The sequence below is a fragment of the Sceloporus undulatus genome, chromosome 1 (assembly GCF_019175285.1).
Source record: "Sceloporus undulatus isolate JIND9_A2432 ecotype Alabama chromosome 1, SceUnd_v1.1, whole genome shotgun sequence".
In the NCBI taxonomy this organism is placed as follows: Eukaryota; Metazoa; Chordata; class Lepidosauria; order Squamata; family Phrynosomatidae; genus Sceloporus; species Sceloporus undulatus.
This window is the reverse complement of record NC_056522.1, coordinates 263,988,039-264,013,365: the sequence shown is the minus strand read 5'-3', so window position 1 is coordinate 264,013,365 and position 25,327 is coordinate 263,988,039. Positions and strand designations below refer to the sequence as shown.

At 39.9% G+C, this 25,327-nt stretch overlaps 1 protein-coding gene across 7 annotated transcripts in view; it reads left to right on the top strand.

The window, feature by feature from the left end:
* The window catches only part of SLC25A22 (solute carrier family 25 member 22), a 723,963-nt gene extending 699,291 nt beyond the window's left edge, over window positions 1-24,672 (top strand). For all 7 annotated transcript variants that reach the window (XM_042466257.1, XM_042466292.1, XM_042466249.1 and 4 more), the window contains 5 exons: window positions 2,946-3,064; window positions 5,821-5,992; window positions 6,724-6,878; window positions 9,634-9,709; window positions 10,644-24,672. In XM_042466257.1, the coding sequence (XP_042322191.1) occupies window positions 2,946-3,064; window positions 5,821-5,992; window positions 6,724-6,878; window positions 9,634-9,709; window positions 10,644-10,797 (676 nt within the window). In that variant the 3' untranslated portion in view covers window positions 10,798-24,672. The remainder of the gene's footprint in view (window positions 1-2,945; window positions 3,065-5,820; window positions 5,993-6,723; window positions 6,879-9,633; window positions 9,710-10,643) is intronic.
* The last annotated feature ends 655 nt before the right edge of the window (window positions 24,673-25,327 follow it).

The window sequence follows — 25,327 nt, the reverse complement described above, 5'->3', positions numbered from 1 at the left end:
AAAATTCCTCTCTGTGTTTTCAGAAAAGAAATCTACCTTGAGTGATTTGATATTCTTCACTCTGCCCTTATCTTATACTGACAATCCCCTTAGATGGAGATAAAATGGAATCTAAACAGCAGTTGTGCAGACTTACGAATTAGCTGCATGTGGTTTTCTATGTCATCTGTTCCATATCTTTAGAGAACTGAACACAATAATTGCGGAAGCTTTAAACAGCACAGTTCCTCTAGGCAAGGACTGAAACTTATGCTACTTGGCTCTTCTCTCACAGAGGTGAAGGTGCTGACAGCTCACAGATAGTGAATTTCAAATGTGTTCTGTTTTGGTGTGAAGAAATGACTTTGTGACACACCAAGTACAGCTCCAGCTGTTAATGCAAATTGATATCTAGTAGACAGATCCTCAAGAGCTTTGAATCTTCTTAGCAACTGCATCAGTTGATACTGTTGACAGAGCTAGACTAGTTTTTGTTAGGATAATCTTTGACATTCACAAAGAGTGTCTCTCCCTTCCCCTTTTAAACCAAGCTTACCTACTGTAGTTTTTCTCATTCATTTGTGTTTTTTCTTTGTTGTTTAAGTGATGGCATAGCCTCCTCCCTTCCTCCTTTTACAAGGTTCTGGAATGGAATGCATTGGAGAATAATGTACTGATTCAAAATGTTGCAGTTATGGGGATTTGTTACATTAGTTTTGCTTCCAGACAGCAGTTTCTCAGCACTGATGTAGCAATAACACAAGGTACTGAACACAACATTTATTAAAGAGCCCTTTCTTACAATACCATTTGCATATTATTTAGTAGCCTGTGGAACAGTTGCTGAACCATCCATACTCATCCTTCTCCATTTAGTGTGAGGTGGCCAGCACAGCAGTCAGCACACTGCTCTTATGACATGCAGGTGCCCATAAGCTGATTTAGCATGTCTGTTGCTCATGAAAGCACTTTAATTGCTGGAGGAAAGTTGCATCTGGAAGTATCCTTATAGGTGGTGTTAATATGCTTGTGAATCCCATGTTTTGTGTCTTGCATATATCAGGCAGCAACTTTGAGACTGACTGAAAGAAAGAAGTTGGCTGTGTGATCTTTCGTAGTTTTATTTTGTAGCAAATGCATCTGAGGAAGTACAGTAGACTTAAGTCTATGAAAGCTCATGCTGCCAACTTCTTTCAGTTAGTCTCAAAGGTGCTACAAGAAATCTACATACCGATTTTACAGACTAACATGGCTATATCGTTGAATTCTTGCATATATCCGTTCTTCCATCTCAAATTACCGTAAGTGGTAGAGTGGAGTGGACATTTACTTTGTGAAAACCTAAAGAGAGAAATGTAAGACCCATTACCTTCTGAGGTTGAAACTACAGTACTTTCTGGATGGATCACTGATTTATCTCAGTTCTGAGATGGCCTTTTTATTTCTGGTAGGGATTACTAAATTGTTTGCAGATAGGTAGAATGTTTTCCCCTAATTTGATAATTTTGTCTTTTCTAGTCTTCTATAGTGTGAGCTTGACATTAAGCGCTCATTCCTATAACAAGAACTGAGAAAAGGAATTCAAGACTAGGAATTGCAATGATATGAAATACTGTACTAACTATACTCTTACTTACAAGTTTATCTGCTACATAGATTTTAGAAACGGTAGAAGGGAGAAATATTTATAACAACACTTTGTCTTAAATATTTTATTCATCATTCTAAAATAAGTGTTCCCATTTTTCAGGGAATAAGTGGTTTGGATGATACAGGGAAAAATACATTTTGCCATAATTTTTCCACTTTTGCCCTGGTCTCTTAAGCAAGTATACAGAATTTACCAAAGAAGGCACCTTTTTAGATTGTGATGTCAAATGTGGTGGTGTTGTTTCCCCCCCAAACAAAACATTATTGTACTAAATCTCTTGAATTTGAAGTGTTGGATTTTAGGAGGAGGTGTGAAAAAGGGAAGGAAGTTATTCTTGGCTGGTAACATCTGTTGTTATATTCTAGAAAGATAAAGCAATTCTAGAGCCATTTATTGATTCTCCTACAGGCCACAATGTAGTTTGGATGTGTCAGTCAACAGTGCTTTGCTCTGGGCTTTGCATGTTCATTGTAAATCTTTTAGCATAACCTTGAGTTTAACCCATCCATTTTAAGATGGATTGCCCTAAATGTGTGAGGACCTCTCTGACATAGTGCCACCTGTTTGGAACCAGTGTGATTTGTACTATAATTTTGCTGCTGAAGAACTGAGATAACAACTTAGTGCCTATTACTGTGGTGGATTTATATCCAGGAAGTCTATGGTTAGCCCCAAGATGACACTGTGCCTTCAGGTCTTGCCAAGATGAGTCTTCTGTGTTCTCCTTTCCTCTAGTGTTTGCTTTTCATTTTCATGTATGGGCACTTATTGCCTAATAGACATGTTTGTATTTGCAGGCAGCTTTCTTTTTGGGAATGTAATGGAACATAATGGAAGAACAGGAGAGATGCTCACTGGATTGTAGTGGAGCAAGAATACAGCTTCCACATGTGCCTGAATTCTTTTAGGGGCATTTTTCCTGCCAAGCAAGTCTTTGCCACTTTAACAATAGCTCTTTTGGATTTCCAGCACTTCTGTTTTTCATTTCAGTGTCTCTCTGCTGCCTAGAGCAGTTTATGTCACTTCATTGTTTGTTTATTTCATTGCATTCATTACTACTGAAAATGTCAGGTTTGGGGATATTGAAGCACACTCATTCTCCAAAACATGTTAGATGTGTGCATAATACTTGTTAGATGCATAAAGAAGGGGGGGGCAGGGGATTGGATGGGATGGCCCTTGTGGTTTCTTCCAACTCTATGATTTTATGATTTCATGGAAAGTAACCAAGCCTGTTCTTTGCTTTGCCTGAAAACTGCTGGATCATTCATCTGCTTTTCTTTGTGTCTCTCTTTCTCTCCCATCTTGATGTTAGGAAGAAGCTGTCGCTACTGAAGGAAATGCTGGCTGGCTGTGGGGCAGGGACCTGCCAGGTGATTGTCACCACCCCCATGGAGATGCTCAAAATCCAGCTGCAGGATGCAGGCCGAATTGGTACCTCATCTATCTCTCTTCTCTCTTCATAGTACTCATGCAGCAACAAAGAATGCCTCTGAGTTTTCCCATGATAATAGGAGAGGACTGAAAAGAGTGGCTGGAGGGAAATAATAGATCAGTCACCTTTGGATAACAGTTTACAAAGAGCAGCACACTACCTAAAACAGGCAACCCTGACCCACTAATGGGGAAAAAAATTAGCTGTCTCTTAGGTGTTTCCTTGGCATTTCTTCTTTTTCTGTACCACCCTTCTCCCTTCCCTTGGGTCTGGCAGCCTTTAACACTGATAACTGATGTTTTTGCCACAGACAAGCTTCACCTACCATTGTTATGTTTCCCATGCCTCCTCCACCTTCTGGCACTTTGAGAGGGGGTGAACAATTTCAAGCCAACTAGTACTCCACAACACTGAATCCTTCCTCTTGGAACAGAGGTATGAAGCGTAGGGTGAAAGGTGTGTGGGGTGGATGGCTAATGCTGTGCCTCCACCTACTATTTTAACAATTAATTCTAATAAAACAGGAGAATAAAACTGCTTAGCCCAGCAAAGTTCAGTGGGCAAGTGCTGCTGCTTTTGCCACAGTCTGCACCTTTTGCGGAACTGAGTCAACCACACTATTTATTTCCTACAGTTCTAACATAAATGCATAGCTAGTGGGATAAAATAAATAAACAGTGGCTCACATCTGGGACTTTTTATTTCCCCCTTTGCTTTCCTTTGTTACTTTCCGCCCCCTCTTCTATTTCCCATTGTAATTTAAATTATCTGTTACAAATAAAATAAAGAAAACTCTAGAAGGTTTCTCACTGCTGTACAAAGCTGGGTTATATTATCTTTGTTCCAACAGAAACTATGTGCACTGTTTCTGGCAATAGTTTTGGTTTAGCCAGGGGTTGACATGGATGCCATCTTCTGATAAAATAAGAGCATTGCAGTTGGGAGTAGCTTGCAGGGAGGATGAGAGAATGGGATCAATCTCAAAGATACTTTTAGAGAGGGTGCAGTGTTCCAAACACTTCCTAGAGCTATGGACCCTAAAAGATGGACCCTGTAAATATGGAAGGGTTATTGCAAAGCTGAGGGTTAGGGCTATCTTCAACACATGCAAAGACCTAACATAAAATAGTGACACTGCCACCTCTGCCATTTTTTTTGTGATTTACCACTAACTGGCAGGACAGAAGCTGAGGTAGAAATGGAAGAAATGTTATATATGCAACAGAGTGTGCAGAAAGTGGAGAGATCATATTTTTGAAAGGGCTTGCTCTAAATACCAGCAGTTTACACAAACAGAATCCTAGGGGCTGTGGAGTGGCAGTAAGGACAGACAAAAACTGCATAGCCTTGAACATTTCACAAATTAAAACTGAGATTACATGTGGCCAAGCACCACCAGAGTGTAGTCAAGTTGGCAAAAGTTATAAATGAGGAGAATCATACAAGATAGGAGAGGCTACAGCACTTTGCTTTTGCCTGAGCCTACTGGGCAGGGCACGAGTCTCCTCTTTCTCTTTGCTTCCCCTTGAGTTAATTGAGTGCAACTGCTTTTGCACAGTGGACCCAGTTGGCAGCAATTCTAAGTAAGCCAAAGACAAATGAAGAAACTGGGAGAATGAGGGAGAATATGAGACATTTTAAATGCAGTTGGAAAAGTGTAACAACAGAATGAATTGGCACTGTTGCTGCAAAATCAGTACTTGGTGGGTATGGAACAGAAACATCCAAATGCTGTAGTTTGAGAATTTGTAGTTTGGCTAGTGTTATGCCTCAGTTTACTAGGGATCATGTTCCCTGTTTGGTCAACATCAGATACTCTTCCAAGTAGCACCCCTATTGTTTGCTTGCCAGTTTCTCCTTGAAGAGTATTATAGATCCAGGAGAAGTGAAACCACATTTGAGACATAAATGGGGAAAGTTGAGATGCTTGGCCAAAGCTCTCAACTCTTGCTGCAGGATCTCTTTTTTTGACAACTGATCTCACCAGGCATTTTGGGGAACATATACAGCATATTCTTTGCATGTGTTGTGCACTTCAAAATATGAATAAAATGAACAGTTTTACAATCAAGGCTAAACTATATGTGATACCAGCAAGCCCATATCCTTAAGCTTAGATCTTTTCCTCTCAGGGAGAAGGGGGTGGATAGCTAATTCTAACAGTAAAGGGGCTCACTAGCCTGCCATCTACTTTCTGCAAAGCTCTCTTCCGCTAAGCAATTTTGTCCAGAATTCAAATATGCAATAGGGAGTGTGTTCAGTAGAAGAAAAGCCCTGGGGAGGGGCAAACTGAAATATGCAATAGGGAGTGTGTTCAGTAGAAGAAAAGCCCTGGGGAGGGGCAAACTAAGAAGAAACATGGAGGGGATTCAGGTTCCTGTACTCACATCACTTTTTGTCAAAAAGTCAGATTCTATAACAACACTTTATACATGACCAAGGCAGACACAGATGTTAATTAGTCAGCTACAATTATGTCTCATGTAGCTCCTGCTCTTGTATGGTACACAGTTGGCATTTTCACTGTTGTAGATGCTGTTATGTGTGTCCCACACATTATATAACTAGAGTGCAGTGCTGGCTCTAAGCAATATTGTTCCTTATCTTTTGGGGCTACCCTGTTTACCCTGATTTAGAAACAAGATATTGTGTTTAGTTAATGTCCTAATGTACATGACATGAGTTGTATTTGTGCTGTAGCATCAGCTTTGTATGGTAGATTGTAAATGACCATGCTTTCACAATTCTTTTACAGCTGCTCAGAAGAAACTTATGGCAGCACAGGCCCAGCTAAATCCTTCGACTGGTGCTGCAGCAGCAGAGTCAGTCGTGGAAACAAGAACCACAGCAATGCAAATCACGAGGGAACTGCTCCGGAGCAAAGGCATTGCCGGACTTTATAAGGGACTTGGAGCTACGTTGCTAAGGTGGGCCTTCTTCCAGGACAGAGGCAAGAGTCATGAGGCCCTCCAGGTATTATTGGACTGCAAGTCCCAGCAGCCCAAGCCAGCATAGCCAATGCTGTGGAATGCTACGCATTGTCATCTAAGAACATCTTGAGAGCTGTATGTTTTCCACTTTTTCTCTAGCCCTTCTGAAGAGCATAGTTTAAAATCCAAATGGACCACTAGTAAGTGTGTGCATACGTGTGTGCATGTATGTGCACATGCACACACATGCTGATAGGAAGGTGGACCATAATGTTTGGTTCCTTGCATATTCTAGTTAAATAAATTGGTATTGCTGCCTGGCTCAGATTTGTATTATTAATATAGTGTCATTGACAATTGGTGCCTTACAGTGTAACACAAGAGAAAGAACTAGAGAGAACGATCTTCCCCAAGAAGTTTGGTGTATAAATTAGAAGTTTGGAAAACAGCCAGGGGAGGAGAGGAAGTTCAGGAAAGTGAGAGCCAGGGTGATGAGGAATGAATATGGATTATTTAGACATTGATTCAGTGCTAGATGTCAAAGGGTTGGTGATGCACTGCACTGGAAATATGCTAAATGACATATTTCTAAGATGAGAGTCAGAACAAAGCTGGCTGAAGCTTCTTTGTACACACAGCTAGCTGTGATAGTCTGAGCAGCCAGTACTATTTAAAGTCTAAGACAAACAGCTCTTATCTTTGTCCCTTACAGTCTTCTCCTTTTTCAGGGATGTACCTTTTTCCATTGTTTATTTCCCACTGTTTGCAAACCTGAACAAACTGGGACAGAAGACCCCTGATGTAAAAGCTCCGTTCTATGTGTCCTTTCTTGCTGGATGTGCAGCAGGCAGTACAGCTGCGGTAGCAGTTAATCCTTGTGATGGTAGGTACTGCACTGAAGTATGGCTCAGGTGATGAATGGAAGGAATGAAGAGATTCACCCATCAGAACTGTTGGCAATAAAAACTGTGATAGAGGGGGCAGAAGTCTTGATGTTTCTGTCTTAAAAGGTTACCTTTGATGCTAACACGCTAGCATTGTGTTCAGTTAAACTAATCTCTTAAATTTTCCAGCTCATTTTTCATCTCTTAAAATTCAAAAAATGGTCCGAAAGGCCCATTCTGCTGCCCAAAATATGTTTGAGTAACATTGCAGATTATGCAAAGGTATTGTTATAATACATGAAGGAACAACATTAGCTCAAAAATAGTAACAATTAATGCTGTTAACAAGTTACTTTCAGGTACTGGTTGGGATATCAAGAGTCATGATAATTTAAAAGTATATAACATCTCATCCAGTGGTGAGAATAAGGACAGAGTTGCACAGCTTCTAGCGCTGGATGAAAGCGTAGGTGAAGGGTGTATATTTTCTCATGGAGGAGAATTGGAAAGATAGAACAAGCCAAAAGCTTCCCTTGTAGAATGGGGAAATCTTCCACTTTTCCTTAACAGTCTTGGGAACTGTATATAACATAGACATGATGTTGTCTCTGCCTGAATACTGAAGAGATAAGATGGGGGTTGCATAGGAGAGATATGAGATTGACAGCGTTTTTGTTCAAATGTCTCATTTTCAGTACTGCAAGCTAATAATAATAATAATAATAATTTGTTTTATTTATATACCGCTATTCCAAAGATCATAGCGGTGAACAGCAAGTAAGCTAATTAGCAAGTAAGCTAATTTGCCCCCAACAATCTGGGTACTCATTTTAGTGACCTCGGAAGGATGCAAGCCTGAGTCGAGCTTGGGCCCTTTTGCTGGTCTTGAACTCGCAACCTTGTGGTTTCGAGTGAATGGCTGCAGTACAGGCATTTAACCACTGCGCCACCAGGGCGCCACCAGCTACAATTTGGAGGATCAGGATCAAACCCTATCTTTGTGCATTTCCTCCCCCCTGTCTCCTCCCCACATATACTTGTACATAATAAATAATATACTGATTTCGTCAAACCATCATTATGTGTATGTTGCAGGTTTTCAATCCTGTTTTGGAAATTAGAGCTAATTAATTTGGACATAACAGCAAATTATGCTTTCATGAAATCAGAAAGTTATTTGTTTAACTTGCTGTTGTGTGTTTTCAAGTTGTTTTAAGCTTACAGTGATCCTAAGGCAAACCTATCAAGTAGCTCTCTTGGCAAAAAAATTTTTCAGGCTATGATGTCACCTCTTAACTTTCCTTTTCTCAGGCTAAACATACCCAACTCCCTAAGCTACTCATAGGGCATGGTTTCCAGACTTTTCACCATTTTGGTCACCCTCCTTAGGACATGCTCCAGTTTGTTCATATCCATCTTGAACTCTGGTTCCCAGAACTGGGCACAGTATTCCAGGTGAGGTCTGACCAAAGCAGGATACAGTGGCACTATTACTTTCCTCCATCTATATTCCTATTGATGCAACCTATGATCATACTGGCTTTTTTAGCTGCCACATAATGCTGTTAACTCATGTTCATCTTGTGGTCTACTAAGAATCTTAGATCCCTTACACCTGTGCTGTTGTCAGTCCAGGTGTCACTCATCCTGTATCTTTGCCTTTCATTTTTTTCTTGTTAAGTGTAGTACCTTACATTTTCCCCTGTTGAAATGCATTTTGTTAGTTTTGGCTGTCTACTCTGTTAAAGTCATTTTTAATTCTCATCCTGTCCTCTAAGATATTAGTTATCCCTCCTAGTTTGGTGTCATCTGAAAATTTGATAAATATGCCTGCTATTCCATCATCCAAGTCATTTACAAAGGGGTTGAATAACACTGGACCCAGAACAGAACTCCGTGGCATCCCACTAGTCACTTTTCTCCAGGATAAAGAGGAGCCATTGATGAGCACCCTTTGGGTTCGATCAGTCAGCCAGTGATAAAAACACCCTTGGATGCCACCCCTTTTATATAGAGAGAAAAGCTCACATAATCCTATCCTAAAATCCCCCAAAGACTTGGGTTACACACATCAGGGAAAGCACTGCAAGACTTTGTTGCAGAACTCTGCTGTGTATGTCATCCTCTGAAAGGCTTAGAGTTGATGGGGAACATGGCAGAGAGGCAGTGAAGATTTTCATACCTGGCATAAACATTGCTGCAACATGGTTCAATCATCCTGAAAAGGTGGAGGAAGTGTGCATATCTGAATGCCAGGCACGCTTCCTCAATCGTCATGGAAACATGGCTCCCTCCTTTGCGTCCCTGAATCATTCCTAGGGAGTGAATTTCCTATGAACGCAAAGTTTGCATTTATAGGAAATCCGCTCCCCTTGCGACGATTCAGGGACGCTAGAGGGAGCCACGTTTCCATGACGATTGAGGAAGCGCACCTGGCGTTCAAACACACGTGCTTCCTCCACCTTTTCAGGACAATTGAGCCATGTTGCAGCGATATTTATGCCAGGTATGAAAATCTTCACAGTAGTGTTTTGAAGAGAGAGGTCACTTGTTCATCATGACAGTGGCAATTAGCAAAAGGACATCCAAATTATAAAGACTTCATGGAAGAAGAGGTGTAAACAGAAGGTCATAAAATCTCAGCATTGACAGGATTCTTGCATGTGGTTAAATGGATAAAGCAGGACTGGAGAAATTAATGATGTGCAGACCTAGAGCACAGACAGTAGCCAATTTTGTTTCTTCTTTCCCCAGTAATCAAGACGCGACTGCAGTCCTTGCAGAGGGGAGTCAATGAAGACACATATTCAGGGATAATAGACTGTGCCAGGTAAAGAATCTCTTTATTGATCACCGGTAGGTGAAGCCTGGGCCTCAGTCTCAAGGATGTCATTAGTGAATAGTTACAGCTAAAGGATGGTGTTCTGAATAACTGCAAACAAAAACAATGACTTGTTTTTACATGTGAAATGTTACATGACTACCTTAGTCAAGTTGTGGTGCTGTTATTAAAATATAATGAAGCTGCTAACTAGGTCTTCTGATAAACATAAGCCCCTGGAGTGAACCTCTTCTTCCTCCCCTTGTCCTCCTTATTTTGCCTTGTTCCTAACATTCATTTGCTAGTCAGCCTGGATGTTTATCCATTGCCCATTATTAAGTCCTTACCAGGCATGATTTTGGTTGGAGCTGGCAAGGGCAGCAGGGCAAGGTTGATGAATATGTGAAAGAAATATGCAGCAGATTACACTGACACTCTGACATTTTACCTAATTCACAACAGAATACTCACTGGGTTGAGCAGGGAACTGAAACTTTCATCTTGCTGTAAATTCCATTTTTTAAGAAACCCTGGAATAACTATCCAGAGCCATTTTGACCATTCCTCAGATTGCCTGATAGAGGCAGAGCATCTTCAATAGCACCTTAGCATCTGCATTCCTGCAAGCCAGATGCTAAGATGTTAAGTAGGTACTGCCAAATCTAAAAGGCAGCTGGCTGGGCGTGAGAGAACAGGACATAGCTTTCATGGAAGCCCGTGTCATCTGCACAGTTTAGCCCTACTCCTATGTAGGGACATGCCTGCATAGGGCTTCAAGTTATACAGTTAATAAGTGTTTTCTGCTCTGTGCAGTGTGCTATAAAACATGTTGGGGACATAGGATAGCTAAGGAAGCAGATGTTCTGACAGGCAAAGCTGTGATAAGGCAGAGTTGTGACTAAGATGCATAGTAATAATCTGTTTTCTCTGTGTACTTTTAAAGGAAAATCTGGAGGAAAGAAGGTCCCACAGCCTTTTTGAAGGGGGCATATTGCAGAGCCCTGGTCATTGCCCCACTCTTTGGTATTGCACAAGTGGTTTATTTCATCGGCATTGCTGAATACATCCTAGACATGCTTCCAAGGCGCCGGGATTAACCTCCCTCACACCTCTTCCCATCCAGTTGGAATTCATCGTAGTATTTTTTTTTCCTTTTTTGCCATCGTGGTGTCAGCAACATCACAAAGGGTTAAAGCGGTAACAGTGGGAATGAATATTGTCTCCAAAGCAAGTTATTTTTCCTCTTTTCAACATGACCCCCTCCATTACCCAGGGAAGATACCTAATTATGCATATCACTATTTAAATTATCAGTCTCAAAGACACTGACTAGCCCAGGTCTGGTGTTTCTCTTGGTAAGGGGAAAGTGAACCACCCATGTCCTCTGAATTACTACTCAGTCAAGATGAAGCAAGAGAACTTATTTTCCCACCCTCATTCTTGATTATCAGGCCTCTGGAGAAGAGAAGGGGCAGGTACCCATTAAAAGGGAGGCCATTTTGTCAATTGAAAAGGCAGGTAATTATCAAAATCAAAATTTTTGTTTTTAGATGGGCCTCCTAAGCATTCTTCCTTCAGTTTCATTGGACTTAAATGAACTCTTTGGACATCAAAGGAGGGTGAAAAGGGAACAGTGAATCTTCTATTTTGATTTTATGAAAGGGACAACCTTCCTAAGTGGGTGTGCTTGGGCAGAACATATTCTCTGCGCTTGTGTACTCAGTCTCCAGGGAGCATGTCTGTGGCAACATGGTGCTGTCCAGTGTCATGAACTAGCTGTGAACTATTGTGGCATGGGAAGAAGTGAATAATTTTGGGAACAATTTTTATTTTATTTTATGCTGGGAGGAAACCCAACCTAGTAATACATTCCTTTCAATAAGCCTGAGTGATGTTTGTAATGCTGCTGTCCTGCCCTGGTGTTTTGACTGTCTGTGTCTTTTGACTGGTGCCTAAAATAAGTAAATTCCTCCCATATTTCCCTCTTGGGAGCCCAGATAATGCCAAAGGGTAATTTAGGAACAGCTGATCTCTGTTGTGGCTACCATACAGTACGTGGTACAGAGAAACTTCACCCAGTTGAAATCAGTAGAAATCATCCTGCACATTTCTGGAGGTTCAGGGATGCTGGAGTCAAAGGAAAGAATCTGTTTTACAACAGCTGGCTTTTTTCTTTTGATGGGACTCCACTCCAGTGAACTTTGCGGGGGGATATAGCTATTTTTCTTGTCCAAGCTAAAACTGGCAGCTGAGACTGGTTTGTGTGTTTTTTTCAGAGTTTGGAAAAATTACTTTTTGAACTACATCACCCAGAATCCCCCAGCTAACATGGCCAATGGATATGCTGGCTGGATATTTCTGGAAACATTAATCCAAAGGAGTAACTTAAAAATTCTGCTCTTTAACAGAGACTTCCAGAGGCTCTGCCTTTGAAGGAATATATATATGAATACAGTGTGCGCATGTGCGTACACATACACACATATATATATTCCTTCAAAGGTAGAGCCTAGTTTTCCTTTATTCTTTTCAACAGTTGCTTAGAGATAGCTTTACTTTGCTGGAAAAATATCAAAGGCAGTTCTGATTCAGGCCTTTTGTTTCACTGGCTTCTGCCTTTTTTTAAAAAAATGTTATTGCTCTTAGTAATATTGGTTTCCTGCTTCTCAAGGCTGATACAGTGCTGCTTAAATTTCCAACATTGTAGGGCATTTTTAAAAACTTGCTCTTAATATTTCCCACACTTTTGCTTATAACTTGTCTCTTGTTTTTCATGTTTCTCTGCTTCTGTAGATTCCTTTAAACGACATTTTGTGCATTCATTCCATAGAAAAGAATTTTATATACAGATGGCATCCCTGTTCATAACTGCCCTTGGTAATATCTTAAATGATTTCTAAAGTTCGTGTCATTGTTGGATCAGAGATATTTTTTAATGTAGCATTCTCTTTGTTTTTCCAGATCAAGTGATTAGCCCCAACCAGAACAGACTTACTGAATTAATAGAATTTACATAAATGTTGACTAACGATCCAGTTGATTCAATGGCTCTAATCTAGCTGGGACTAAACTGGATTTAGCTCCAAGTTTGTAAATAAGGCTTGTTAGGTTTACAGGGTTCTTTCCTTATAGGTCTTGAAAAATCAGATGTCACCTGATGGAAGGCTGATTGTAGGGACTGCAGATGATGACTTAAAAAACAAAAGAGAGAAATTGCTAGGACTGGTTTATAACAGAAGCTATATCTGATAATTTAATTTGAATTACTTCATGCTGCTTTCTGATCAGAAGTCCTTGCTCACCTTAGCACCTAAACAGTATTTAAAATATGTTTTACAATCTTTCTCACCTGGATAATTAAATGTCACTTTGAAGGGAGATGGCCTTTAGGGCTCACTGTCACTGCCACCAAAAGTAACACTGGATTTGCACTCACTTTAGAATCACTGTTTGGCTATCAAAACCAGATGCATCAACAGTGTTGTCTTTTTGTATTTCTGAAACTGTAATCAAACAACTCGTTGGTGTTTTAAGAAGCACAACCTTCAGGGTTAGTTGATGCACTTTAAAAGCAAACATCAGCAGCTGAGACTTCATCCTTTGCAAGAAATCCTTCATCCTTTGCAAGCCACCCTTTGCAAGGAATCCTTTTGAAAAACTAGGCTTGTTGAAATCAAATGACACACAAAATATAAACTGTTATGGAGTGTGTGAGATTGATGGTTTGAAGCTTTATTTGAATTATAGGTGAATCTTTGGTCAGTTTTTTAAAAAAAAGATTTCTAGAGAAGCACTGTTCTAAAGAAATAACATCTGTGCCTAAAATATCCCAGTTAGTAATGTTTCCAGAATTAGATACTGCCTGCTTTATCCAACAAGTATCCTGCTGAGATGTGGGTCAGCAGATGTGAGGAGAACATTGCTTTTTAGCATAAAGGAAAATCTTTGAAGCCCCATTTTTAGTAAAACACAGTGAGATTATTTTCCAGGCCCCCTTACAACCCAGCCATTGAAATCTTTAATACTGACATTATTACTGCTTCAACTTTAGACTGTGACTAAGCTTCAGACACAAATTACTCAGATGGGTTTAATTAAATGTTGAAAATGTGAGTTGATAATTGCTTGTCTGGGAGTCCTTTTGCCTCTGCAGCTCCAAAATTCACTGGCTCCTAGTGAGAAAATTGTGAATCATTTAAATTTGCAGTGTACATTGGTTTGAAAGTTAGAGCTTCCAAAATCTGCCGGATTCCAATGTATTACTGTCCAATCTGTCCATTTGTTATTGTTGTTGTTGTTGTTGTTTTTAAAGCTGATGAAACCATTTTAGATGTGTTTGTGAGTAGCGAAGTTCTGCTGAGTTATCTAGCTATTGTTTGTATAGATGAAGGCTCTCAGATGCAAAATTAACAGGCTCTGCAATCTCCAGTATAGCCTATACTACCCTTACCATATTTTCCATAACACAGCCATTTCTAACAATGCCCTTCATAGAGCAAACAGTCCGAACTGGCAGTGACCATTCTGGTTTGTCATGGCTTTCACCCTCACCCGTTCCTCTTAAGTTAGCCCTTTTAAAGTAGTGCAGCAAAGAACAAGCTGGTGTCCTCCAGATGTTTTGGAGAGCAACTCCCAAAATCCCCCACTCATGAATTATACTGACTGTGGTTATCTGATCCAAAACATCTGAAAGACACCAAGTAGAGTGATGTGTGAAATTAGCTCGAATCTATAGCTAGGATTGTGTGTGTGTTTGTGTGTGTGTGTGTTTCCAGCCGTTTCTCTTTCTCCTCATACACTCCAATGCTGCTTTTTTGGTACTTGTAGTTCAAAAAGCAGCAGAGGTATCACTGGCAGATAGGTGCCATCCCCCACCTGTGTCTTTGCAAGCAGAAATGGTGGGGACAAGGCCTTGAAGCTGCCACTTGACATAACAGTCCAGGCTACTTTCTGGGCTAATCCAGGTATCCTGACCTAGTCTGGAGTAACTTCAAATGCCCAGCTGTATATTTTCATTCATTAATGTGAACTACAGTCCCTGTTCTAACTAGAATCAGGCACTGAGAATAATGAAATGCACTAATCACATTTTTGCTCTCGTGGTCAGCATGAACGAAGGAGTAATAATCCATTCCATGTGAACTGAGAAACAAGTCTTGTAACTCATTCACTTAAATAGGGATTCACTTAACCAATCAATGCCAACATTAAAAAGTTGAAGAAAATTCCAGAAGCTGTAATGACCAAATGATACAAGCTTAATAAAATGCACCCCCCTCCCCAAAAAGAAATGTTTTTCCTTTCCGAATCTTTCTCTAGTTCTGTAAAAATAGGACCTTTAAATAGAGTTGAGGAGCCTGACGTGCACAGCCCATTATTGACATCTCAACCAATTCTTTCACTAAGCCATGCCAATGGGGGGCCGAAATGTGTCTGATGTTTACAGGGACAAGTCATCAGTGGTGACTTTCTTGTCATTCTAATGTGATAAAACACTGATTCATAAATGTTACCTTTCAGATTTTCAGATGTGGCATAAAGTAACATTCATTTTGGACCATTCTTTATGATACGGTTAAACAGAAATCTGGCCTTGCGAGCAGGAGAGTAGGAATGTTGCTCTGGTGCCATTCTTCTGTCAAATTTAATATACAGTCATTCTTCAAAAAATATTGGCCCTAGGCAAGAGAGCTGTGTATAGTCCAATGCACAAGATTTTTTTTAAAAAAGCCAGAGTTCTACCTCGTGTGTGTGTGTGTGTGTGTAATAATTTGTTTTTATTTTCTTTATATTAATTTATCATTAAAATCAATTTTTAAATACAACGGTAAATAAAACAACCTAATAAAATACATTGAAAACTGATTTGTGTCTGGCTTGCCTCTTATATGTACTTTGTCCTCTGAAAATGTAGCAAGCAGATACTTTAAAAATGTATTGGCTTTTATTTACACAATTGATTATAATTAGTGAAACTTTATAATATAAGCGGTGGTCAGGTCCTGGGAATGCAGTAAGCAATTTACACAACTTTTATCTAACTAGGCATTGACATCTTGATACTTTTTAGGAATCATTAACTTCTTAACAGGGTAATGATTTAAAAGAAATATCTTTCTGTCAACAACAGTTTGTCTATTTTGGAATATTCCCAGGCAACTCTTTTTCTATTGGGTTCTGGCATTTTTTAAAAAAGCCTATTCCTATTTTTGATCTGCATTTATCGTTCCCATTCCAAAAGCTATGTACACTACATTATATCTGTGACGCAGATCTATAATCCAGGTCAGTCTAGCCTCTTTGAACTGTGGTTATTGAATGTATGTCTGTGATATCTATCTGCTCAACAGTAAGTCCTATTGAGTTCATTGGGACTTACTTCAAGATAAAGCATATGGCATTGCAAGCTGCAATCACTTCCCTGTTCATCAACTACTAGAATGACTCTCTCTGTTTTAAAATATGTGCTACTTGTGTCAAAAAGAACACCATATTTACTGCACAGTTTAACAACATGAGTCCCACATTGATATATGACTCTTGGATTTAAGGTAGCAATAAATTAAATCTGGCTTTTATTCCTGCTACAGGAATAATACATTCATAAAGAATATGTATCCTTTATGTTCTTGTTATCAGAATCATAGTCAGCAGAGGTCAGATTGCCTGTCTTGAACATTTCCTTTTAAGATTAGATGATGTATTGTGAGGGATAATGTTTTCCAATACTGAGAAGCAGTCCTCCTACACTACTGCTAGATTTTCTTTTGCAAGAGCTCACAGTGTTACAGTAAAGCAGAAAATGATTACTGCTACAGAGCAACATGACTTCATTGGAGAGGTTGCAACCACCAAATATTTGAAAGGCTGGTATGCAGATGGATGAACATGGGTCTCTGTTTTTCAACAGCAGATTTATAAAGCTTTCAGCCACTGCAGAGATGATGGTGGTTATTCTAGGTATTGATTAATATCATCTTGCATTAATAGACTGGATGCATCCTGATCATGTGTTGCTTTGTGCCTTCCGTTTTCCTTTTTTCTTTAGCATTATGCTTTGGAGACACATTTAAGTATTACTGGAAGTGCTGATGATGGAAAATTTTAATCTGAGCATAACAGACCTGAGGTCCTTATGAATTTGGCAGTCAATATTTGCTCTCTGGCTCCACCTTCAAAAGATCCATTCACAGACAGAGGGGAAACAGCCAATTTTACTGGGTCTAATTAAGTCCACAAAAGTAAATACCACAATAAATGTGCTAATTTGTTGTTTTTGTCTGTATCAGGGTATGAATAGCATTCTCACCCTTGTCATGACCCCTTTCTTTTTGCTATAAAGGGCACACAAACAGTGCACCCTGTTTTCAAGCTGAATCAGTTACCGAAGAGGCCTTTTTTTAAGGAGATACATTTTTTTAATTATTTATTAGATTTATATCCCACCTTTCTCCCAAAATGGGAAGCTTTAGAAGTGCAATAGAAAAGTTGATGGTGAAGTAAAAGGCAAAAGATTTGTATGATCTGCAGAGAAACCAGGGTCATGAAACTGGTTTTCAGATTAAGCGTGTATGCTACAACTTGATCGTTTTGATGTATAAAACTAAAAGAAGGAATGCTGAGCACTCTGACCACATAGTGTTGTATTATAGCAATCTAGTTAATTTCTTGGATATTTGAAGGACTCCTTTTGAGGTGGAAAAAGCCGTTACATGTAGGCGTTTTCTTTGAGCATCTACATGGCTAAAGAGATGTTCTCATATAGAAGGGAGCACTTTGAAAAGGCAATGTGTTAATTGAAGAATAGCCATTTCTCCACTGAAAATTGACACATGGCTAGATGAATGGGTGCTTTGAAGCTTCCCATCATTAAATTATAACTTCAGAAAAAGGCATCCAAGCTCAATAGGACTCATTTTCCATCGCCATATTCCCATCAGTTGTCACATGCCTCCTTTCCTGGTAGACGTAGACTCAGTGTCAAAATCCAATTCTATTTCATCACTTAAAATTAACTAAAAGGGAAGGAGAAAGAAACCTTCCATGTAATGAGGGTTGGGGGAGTCCATTAAAATACCAGAGAGGGTTTTCTTCCTCCCCGCTTCTAACTATCAAAATACAACATGAGCTTAATTTTTAAAGCTTGATTTTTCCATTCTACCTTGCCATGGTAATGTGCACAAGTGCTTGGTAACATGCTTGCTCTTTTGGAGGGGGGCATTCTATTCTGTATTACTCACACGCTGAGTCTGAAGGCTGAGTATAATACAAAGCAAAGCCAGCACTTTTAGTCTAGCTGTATTTCCCTTTTTAGTGCCTGAGCAGATCATTCAACTGTCACGGCTCATCTTTAGAATTTTCCAGTGGTACATCTACTGCTTATGTGGTTTTTTTCCCACCCCATTTTTGGGTTATTATTTTAAGTGAATTTTCCCCTGCTAAGAAACCTGTTTTTTTCCCCTGCATACCATGAGATGCATCCAGTCACCAGAGAATTACTCTCATCTGAGGCCCATTTGGAAACCTAGCTTATACGTATATGGGCCACCCTGTTTTAAAATAAGTGGAGTGGCACAAACTATACCAGGGTGGAACATGACTCTCCATATACTGTTGGACTCCAGCTCACAGCAGCGCTAGTCAGACTAGGCAATGATGAAAGACGGTGGCAGCCTTAGTCCAACAACTGCTGGCTTACACATGCCCCATTCCTTGATTATACATTTCTTGTTAACTGGAGAAATTAAATGAGAGGTTTATATTGCTGCCATCTTACCTTAAAGGTATTGAAAAGATGCAGAGTATTAAGAAAGGTTGATGTGGTTTCCCCTCACACACAGACATTTACTCTGATATCTGTGTTAGCTTACAGGCCACGAATAGCCATGAATTTGCCCATGTCAAGTGTAATACAAGTCTAGTCTAACTCTAAACTTGGTGGAGTCTCTGTCTCTGGATGTCTTCAAAAAGAAGCTGGGTATCTACCTGCTGGGGCTGCTCTAGCTGGAGTTCCGACACTGAATGTTAGGGGCGCTGGATTCAATGGCCTACTATGAGGCTCCTTCCAACTTTATGATTCTGATTCTTCCTTTATGTTGTTAACTGCCCTCAAGTTGACTTTGACTTATGGTGACCCTATGAATGAGAGACCACCAAGTCCCCCTGTCATGAAACAGCCCTGTGCAGTTCTTGCAAACTCAGGACCATGGCTTCCTTGAACCAGTCAACCCAGAAAGTGATGGATAGCTAGAGTTAGCTGAGGGAATCTGACAGTAACTGCTCACTTTGTACAGACATCAGACATGAAAGTGGCTTACTACATGAGTTTAACCATGAATGTTGGGATGTTTTCTTCTCTGTTCATTGCTGCTTTTCAGTGTCACTACTGCAAACATCTGTTAATACATCATCATTGCTTGAGATATTACATTCCCTCTCCCTGTTTCCTCCTTTCATTGGAACTCAGCTACTAGAAATGGCTTAGATCCCATTGTCCCTTTGCATGTGTGGAATTGGTAGGCATTTTTGTGTGTCTTGGCATCCGGGTTGAATCTGCCCATCTGCAGCCTTTATGTGCTCATTGAAAAACCATTCTAGAAGTTTCACACTGTCTGGAAACTTCTTAGCAGATAAAGGGGTTGAGGACTGAAAGAGGAAAATTAGTATGAATGTTGGATCCATATTCTGATGACAATCATGGATAAGGTGCACAAATATAACTTGCTCCTCCTTGTGCAAATGGACCCTTGTCATATAGTGTTGGCTTTGGGTCAACATAGTTGTACTCAACTTCCTCCTGACTGCAGACGTTAAGGGTGATGAGGGGGAAATCAGCAGGTTAAATTGACCCCCACATGGAGTAAGCAAAGAGAACACAACAAAGTGTTGACTGGACTGTGAAATAGTGCTGATGCATTCCCAAACCTAGCTTTCTGTAGACAAAGTGAATTGCTTTTGTGAAGCACACATGTGACACAGTAAGCGCGTAGGTTGTTGATGTGTAGCTACCAAACCTGAATTAGTAGCATGATTTTATTTTTAAATAAAGTACGATGGCAACTCAAACCAAGCCTGTGCTGTGCCACGGGCATATAAGGTGCATATAAGAGAATTATGGGGGAAAGAGGCTATGTGTAGATCTTAAATGGTGTTTAGTACAAAGATCCAGAGAGAAAGACAATGTGGTATAATGGTTTTAGCAGACCGACATTGAAGACCAGAGTTCAAATCCCTGCTCAGCCATGAAAACCCAGTGGGTGATCTTGAGCAAGTCCCATTCTGTCAGCTGCAAAGCAAGGCAAAGGCAACCTTACTCTGAACAAATCTTGCCAAGAAAACCCATTAAATATGCTCCTTAGGGTTGCCATAAGTTGGAAATGACTTGAAGACACACAAAAACAAGAATCAGGAGGTGTGTGGAGGAGACATGAGAATAATTTAGACAAAGGTGGATTCAGCTGGAAGAAATGTGCAGAAGAAACCTGAAGTGAAGGGTGAGGGGAACTGAGAAGATTAAGCAAAGGGAGAATGTTCCACCGAATGGAAGAAGTTAGGGACATATACCCTTTGTCAAATGGCATTAACATCTCCTGATCAGTTCTAAAATTTTATTATTCTCCAAATATGCCTTCCAGATATTTATAACTACAATCCCCATAATTCCCCAGCCAACCATGGGCAATAGAAAGGGTTATGCCAGTAGTCCCATGCATCTGTACTTTAGTGATACTCAAAAGGGTGTTCCATGGATTGGTGCCACTCTGAGCCACTGTCTGTTCTCCAATGGCAAGTTTTCAGAAAATAAAGGAACAGTTGTAGCACATGGGCAAAAACATGATGCTGGTCCTGGGCAAACTCAGTACAAAACCTATTGGTCTGCCAAATCAGATACGTTTCAAATGCACTCTTTTACAATTTGCCTGGATTTTAAATATAGTAGGCTGCAATGATGAGGAAAGGCTTTTTCTCTGTTTTTGCATATACAATAATATTTAGTATAACATTTTTAATATTTAGTGCATCTGCATCCACAATGATCCAAGATGCAATAGTGGTCCAAGACAAAGCAAGAAAAGCAACTCTTAACACCCTGAACAGGAGGCTCCTTGAAGAAAACAAATGTCTTCTTGCATTAGGAAAAGTGCAATTGTTCAGGGAGTTTCAAGCCTTGTGTGTATATATGTGTGTCTACAGATTTGTAGGCTTTAATACAATTAAAATGTTTTGAGTTTATTTCTTTGATGCTCCCAAATGCCTCAGATTCAATGGTCAACCATGCCATCGTCTGAAGATTGCAGACAGGCTCTGTGAGAGTCCAGTGCTTGTGTCCTAAAGTGAAAAAAAAAAAAAAGGTGGGTAAATGTCCTGTGCTGAACCTGGGCAGGTGCTTGCATAATAACACCCTCCTGGTACACTGTGGCACCGTTCTTATATTCCCTCAGACTGCCACATAGACTACAGTTGTCATGTGAATGGTAGGTATTACTTGTTTTGACTTGGTCGCTGACAAATTGCTCCATCATGTGGATCCTTGGTCTATCTTTAGTGGTTGTGTGCTACAAACCTTATTCCAGTTTCTGATTGCCCCCCCCCCTTTCTATAGGTTAATTATTAATTATTAGTGGTGTGGCTGGGCAGTGGTGAGCCTTCTTACCTGGGCAGGAGCAAGATTGATCCTTACAATCTGTGTTCTACCCCAAACATGGAACCTTGCCTTTGGGTGCCAACATGGCACCCCAAAGGAACCTAAAAGTCACCTTGCTTTTGAAGAAGCTTGTAGGAAGGAAAGAATGCATCTGCAATGCTAGCACCTAGGATCCAGAAGGGGAAAAAAGAATTGTAACAAAATATTATTTATTTTAGTGGATTTATATCTCGCTCTGATTTCTCTGGGGATAGTAACTCTTCTCCTGTCATTTCAAGAACATGTACCATCTCCATTTCCTGAGACTTTCAAAAAGAAAATGAAGTGATAGACTGTAAGCTGTCTGGAGCAGTTTATGTTATGGAGTGGCATGCAGATGGTATAAATCAAGACTGGGCAAAATGTAGCCCTCTAGGTATTGTTTGACTACAACTTCTATCAGCCCTAGCCAGCATAACCAATGGTGCGAAAGGCTGATAGTTGTGACCTGATGACATTTAGAGAGTTGCACTTTGCCCAAATATTTGTTGTGAATAAATAAAAATGCCACCTTCATAGGACTGGGCTGAAACAAATGTGAGGGATCTTGGTCCTCTTTATGCAATTTTAAGATCCTAATCAAGTGCAATGTTTGTTTCTTGCCTGGATAATTTAATTATAGTTCTCTTGAATTCATGTGCAGCACCATGATATGGTCTCTCCTTCATTGCTTTCCGCCCATCATACAGTCAATACAGAAGTGAAAATTGAATGGGGCTATCGTGGGGCAAAACTATATTAAATTCTATGCAGAACAGCCTGTCTGAAAGGATAGCTGGAAGTCTTGAATCTAAATGTGTTCCTGAGTTAGAGCTTCACTGACACACTTAAAACGTGTGCATTTTTAATGTCTCCAAAGGTCTTGTTTCTTCTTCAGAATGTCTGAGCTGCTTCTCTACATAGCAGTGATATCAAATGTCATCTGAAACTACGGGGCCATTGTGCAGTCTCTTAAGACTATTTGAGACAGTCCTGTAGAAAAAGTATGCTGCCCAAGATTATTGGCTTTTGTTACTGAAAGCATATATACAGATGCACCCAGCCATCAGGGATTGGTGGGTTGAGGCAAGTTTTCCCCTCATCTTCCTAAAGCATTTGACAGACGTACTTGTCAGCTATTTGTATGTCCTGTTTCTCTCCAGTCTTCAGGTATGTTATGTGTCTAAAATCTCTGTGTGTGCATGCACACCTTTAAGTTGCCTGACAACATGGTAAACCCATTAATTTCATACGGTTTTCTTAGGCAAGGAATATTCAGAGGATGAATACTTATTTATTTTCAATAGTGGTTCTGTCTACTGCCCCCTTCCTCTCCTCTTGTCAAAAGGCAATTCCATTTTTAAAGATAGGCAATATTGCTCTAAGATGAAAAGTGTGGTTAACATCTCAGGAACACCAGGACATCAGTTCTGTGCATAGCTGCTTGCTGTTGCAGAACACCAGCCATGTCACACTTCATAATAGCGCTATGATTCCAATTTAACTGCTATGGCCACATCCTATAGAAACCATGGGTTTGTAATTTGATGAGACGGGTCTCTGCCTGAGAAATCTTTATTTCTCTCTCTCTCTCTAAACTGCAAATCCCAGAATTCCATAGAATATTGGAATTGGCACTTAAAATAAAATCATAGCCCTATAATTACAGTGTGAAGGGACTCAGAGTTTTCCCAGGACTATGCAAGACAAAATCTTTAGAAAGTGAAGAATTGTCTTTGAGCCTATGTTTATGCAACACAAGTGCAGATGTGTGATTCCAGGCCACCTGACAGTTAGCAAAATGGTTTTTAATTAATCAAAAGGCCATGATTCAGAAGGCAATCCTGGGCATTCACATGGGCATACTTAGAATCCTCTGTGAAACAGATTCCCCGCCCCCTGTTTGTCACACCCAAGCCATTCCAAGCAGTTGAACAAATACTGTGAGTGAATATGAAGATACATAACCTTAAAATCTTGGAAAATCCTAGTCCTATCAGTTTTCAGGATCTGGAACAGTTGCTACAAGAGTGTGAGTCCCAACAAATTTATGTTTCTTTTGGATGGGATCGCTGTTAGCAGAACGTTGCTTCCTATTGGTTGTTATGTGCCTTCAAGTTGTTTCAGACTTACGGCAATCCTATCATGGAGTTTTCTTGGCAAGATTTGTACAGAGGATGTTTGCCCTTGCCTTCCCCTGAGGCTGAGAGCATGTGACTTGCCCAAGGTCACTCAGTAGGTTTCATGGCCAAACGCGGATTTGGACCCTGGTCTCCAGCATCATAGTCCAACATCCAAACCACTATGCCACGTGGTGATGTAAGGTTTTATCTGACTGAACATTCTTATGGTTGGGGATGCTTAGACGATGTTCTAATATGGATTGCTCTTTTCCAATACAAACTTTAAACTTTTTTATTTTATCACTACCAAACTCATAACTGGCCTTTCTATTCACTCCAGTAAGGCCACCTATTTCATCAGTCAGAGGATCAGCATTCCTTTCTTATTAAATCCACCCTCTCATCTCCCCTTTTCCTGCTTCCTTAGACATATTTGCAGGTCCTTACAGTGATTCCCTCAATATCAGGTGGATCTTGTTTGGAGTTTCATGTCCAGAGCTTGGAAAGATGGATGTTAAAATGGCAATGTGTTGTGTGGTAATTCCTTCATGGTTAATCTGAGCTGTTCTTGTCTGTTCTCATGCCATTCTTTGGTTCTATCACTTGGAAGCAATCCACTTTGAAGGCCAGTAAGCATCTTCCAGTTCCACAACATTGCTCCGAAAACAAAAAACTGAGAAAGCGGGGAAGACTAATAAACCAATCTCCTCATAATGTATTGTTTTAAGTACAGTAGTTCTAAGTTCTGTTGTAATAATGTGTCCAATTGGTTTGTGTTTTTTGTTTTATTTATAAATAAATAGATTAACTATTTTATTTTCTGGTATTAAAAAGGATTTTGTTGTCAGTTACCTTAAATGCTCATTTGTTCTCTTAAATGGCATTTCTACTAATGTTTCAGTTTGCAGCCTTGGCCATTGTATGTATGCGTGGGTACACACATTTTTTTGTTTGTGAAGCATATGGCCCCTGAATGGTGTGTGTGTCAGTTAATACCTGTATGATGGTATATTCTATTGCTGTAGGGATCTTGGACAATTGCTGTACTGTTTTTCTGAAACTGCTGCTTAAAAATAAACTAAAAAGGAGAGCAAAACTTTTCTTCTTGGAGAGTTTTAAACTTGACCTTTTTGTGTATTGTCATGTAAAATAAATATTCTAAATAGAATTAAATCTATTTCTCTAGTGCTGTGGGTCCTTTGGTAATGTGTATGTGTTTGGCTTGTATTTCTGCAGTTAGAATGATTTACTGAATTACAAAGAGTCACTTTCACTTAGCACAATTATAGCACTTTGATACCACTTTAATTGCCCATACGTACTAACTTTACCATTTGTCAGGGACAGTCCCAACGAATCCTCTGTCATTCCATTTTTTTCAGCCTCTTTTAAAACTAGTTTCTTTCTCCTCCTCCCACATTCCCCCTTCATCCTTGGCTTACTTCAGTTGTTGCAAACTTAGTGCAAAAAGTAGCTTGCACTCAATTAAAGTCAAGGGGAAGGGAGGAATTTTGCCTTTCCCATTAGACTCAGGCAAAGTTAACCTCCTGCAATCTGTCCTACCTTGTTTTTGCTCATTAATAATTTTTGCCATCTTGACCACATTCTGATGTAACTTGGCCACACAGACCCCTGGCTTTCATCTGTGAAATGCTGGAGGGTAATACTGCTATGATTACATTCTATGGAAACCTGGGATTTGTAGCTTCCGGATGTATTTAGAATGCTCAGCCAGAGAACTCAGTCAAAATACAAATCCCAGGACTCAATAGGATACATCCACGGTTATTGGATTATACAGCTGTATTGTGTGAAAGACCATAGTCTCTATTTTTCAGACAA